This window comes from Apodemus sylvaticus, chromosome 15 (genome assembly GCF_947179515.1).
Source record: "Apodemus sylvaticus chromosome 15, mApoSyl1.1, whole genome shotgun sequence".
NCBI lineage: Eukaryota > Metazoa > Chordata > Mammalia > Rodentia > Muridae > Apodemus > Apodemus sylvaticus.
The window spans coordinates 71,330,323-71,333,186 of record NC_067486.1 but is presented as its reverse complement, the minus strand read 5'-3'; the positions used below and the strand labels follow the sequence as shown (position 1 = coordinate 71,333,186).

At 44.8% G+C, this 2,864-nt stretch overlaps 1 protein-coding gene across 1 annotated transcript; it reads left to right on the top strand.

Moving 5' to 3' along the window:
- Positions 1 to 1,869: 1,869 nt before the first annotated feature.
- LOC127665573 (60S ribosomal protein L13-like) lies at positions 1,870 to 2,589 on the top strand. Its single transcript, XM_052158019.1, has one exon. It carries the CDS (start codon positions 1,906 to 1,908, stop codon positions 2,539 to 2,541), a length of 636 nt encoding a protein of 211 aa, XP_052013979.1. The 5' UTR covers positions 1,870 to 1,905; the 3' UTR covers positions 2,542 to 2,589.
- Positions 2,590 to 2,864: the final 275 nt, after the last annotated feature.

Sequence of the window (2,864 nt, the reverse complement as noted above, 5' to 3'; positions counted from 1 at the left end):
TGGTTGTACCATCTTGCAATCCCACCAGCAGTGGAGGAGTGTTCCCCTTTCTCCACATCCTCACCAACACCTGCTGTCTCCTGAGTTTTTAACCTTAGCCATTCTGACTGGTGTGAGGTGAAATCTCAGGGTTATTTTGATTTGCATTTCCCTAATGACTAATTGTGTTTTCATTTTTAAAAAGTTGAATGAAATCTAAACTTTCTCATTACTCAGAAGCGATCAAAATACTATGAATTTTATATCGATATTTAATGAGTTTGCTTTAAGGAGTAATTTGATGTGAAATTAGCCAGCACTTAATTGAGTTACGAAAATAGAAAATGATTCATCAGATCCCTGTGTGAGGGGTGTGCATTAGTTAAGTACGGCACACTAGCCAGGTGGGGACTTTCAAGGAAGCTGTCCCTGGTTTGTTTGTTTTGGACAATCAGAGGGATGAGTAGGAAGGTGGGCAGGTGAGAAAGAACAAAGCCACTTTAAGCTTCTTCCTTTTTCTGAGAGGTTCTTAGCCATCCTTAACTGGGATTATTTTCAGTCCTTCGGTATTTAAATAGACTATCTCAACATTACTGAATTACAAGAGGAAAAATCCTAACTCATTAAACTACAGATCTAATAGGAAGAAATATGTCTTCCCTGCCTTCTCCCTGACAGGTAGTTGTCACCTGCTGCAAGAAGACACCAGACTAACCAGGGGTTGGGAGCGAGGGGTGGAATAAAACCAAGAGCTGGACGTTCATTGTGCTGAACCATCCAAACAATACCAGAAAACCAGAGAATTGATTTGAAATTTAATTTTTTTTTTATTTTCTATATTCTTTGTTTACATTCCGAATGCTTTCCTCTTTCCTGGTTCCCCCCTCCCCATTGGTCTCATAAGCCCTCTTCCCTCCACCCATTTCCCAATCACCCCCTCCCTGTCCTGGTACTCCCCTACACTGCCGGATCAAGTCTTTTCAGAACCAGGGCCCACTCTTTCCCTCTTCTTGGGAATCATTTGATATGCTAACTGTGTCTTGAGAATTCAGAGCTTCTGGGCTAATTAATATCCACTTATCAATGATTGCATTCCATGTGTATTTTTTTGTGATTGGGTTACTTCACTTAGGATGATATTTTCCAGTTCCAACCATTTGCCTAAGAATTTCATGAATTCATTGTTTTTAATTGCTGAGTAGTATTCCATTGTGTATATATACCACATTTTCTGTATCCATTCCTTCGTTGAGGGATATCTGGGTTCTTTCCAGCTTCTGGCTATTATAAATAAGGCTGCTATGAACATAGTGAAGCATGTGTCCTTATTGCATGTCAGGGAATCCTCTGGGTATATGTCCAGGAGAGGCATAGGAGGGTCCTCTGGAAGTGTCATTCCAGTTTTCTAAGGAACCGCCAAACTGATTTCCAGAGTGGTTGTACCATTTTGCAATCCCACCAGCAGTGGAGGAGTGTTCCTCTTTCTCCACATCCTCACCAACACCTGCTGTCTCCTGAGTTTTTAACCTTAGCCATTCTGATTGGTGTGAGGTAAAATCTCAGGGTTGTTTTGATTTGCATTTCCCTAATGATTAATGAGGTTGAACATTTCTTAAGGTGCTTCTCAGTCATCCGAAGTACTTCAGGTGAAAATTCTTTATTTAGATCTGAACCCCATTTTAATAGGGTTATTTGGTTCTCTGGGGTCTAACTTCTTGAGTTATTAATTGTATAAAATAATGGACGTCAGCTTGACATTCCCTACATGTCCAGTGTACTTTGATCCTGCTCCGACTTCCATTATCTTCCCTTCTCCCCTTTCCACCATCTGGTCACTCTCCTCTTAATCCTAATAACGTTTAAAAAGCCTTATTAAAACATAATGTTGCCTTTCCGCTCGGCCGTTCTCCTGTATAGGAGGCAGCCATGGCGCCCCGCCGGAATGGCATGATCCTGAAGCCCCACTTCCACAAGGACTGGCAGCAGCGAGTGGACACTTGGTTCAACCAGCCTGCACGCAAGATCCGCAGACGCAAGGCCCGGCAGGCGAAGGCGCGCCGCATCGCCCCTCGGCCCGTGTCCGGCCCCATCAGGCCCATCGTGCGGTGCCCTACCGTCAGATACCACACCAAGGTCCGCACAGGCCGGGGCTTCAGCCTGGAGGAACTCAGGGTGGCCGGTATCCACAAGAAGATGGCTCGCACCATCGGCATCTCTGTGGACCCAAGGAGGCGAAACAAATCCACTGAGTCACTGCAGGCCAACGTGCAGCGCCTGAAGGAGTACTGCTCCAAACTCATACTGTTCCCCAGGAAGCCTTCCGCGCCAAAGAAGGGAGACAGTTCTGCTGAAGAACTTAAATTGGCCACCCAGCTAACAGGACCTGTGATGCCCATCCGGAATGTGTACAAAAAGGAAAAGGCCAGAGTCATCACAGAAGAAGAGAAGAACTTCAAGGCTTTTGCCAGTCTCCGCATGGCCCGTGCCAATGCCCGGCTCTTTGGCATCCGAGCAAAAAGGGCGAAGGAAGCTGCGGAGCAAGACGTTGAGAAGAAGAAGTAACGCGGGGCTGGAGAGTTGCAATAAATTTTCCATAAAGCAAAAAAAAAAAAAAAACATAATGTTGAGTATATAAGGCACTCATTTAAAATGGACAGTTGTGCGATTTGTTAGCCTCTGTCATCATAGCACAATTAAAACTCTCAAATGCTCAGAAGCCACTTCCAACTCCCCCATCTCCCTGGCCCTAGGCAACAATAGATCTACTCTCTGCCTACCACATGCTTATTCTAGGCTCTCAGATGAACAGATTTTTATAATTTGTGGTCTTTTGTAACCAGCTCCTTTCAGTGTACAGGACATTCCCAAGACTTCCCTGTGCTGTG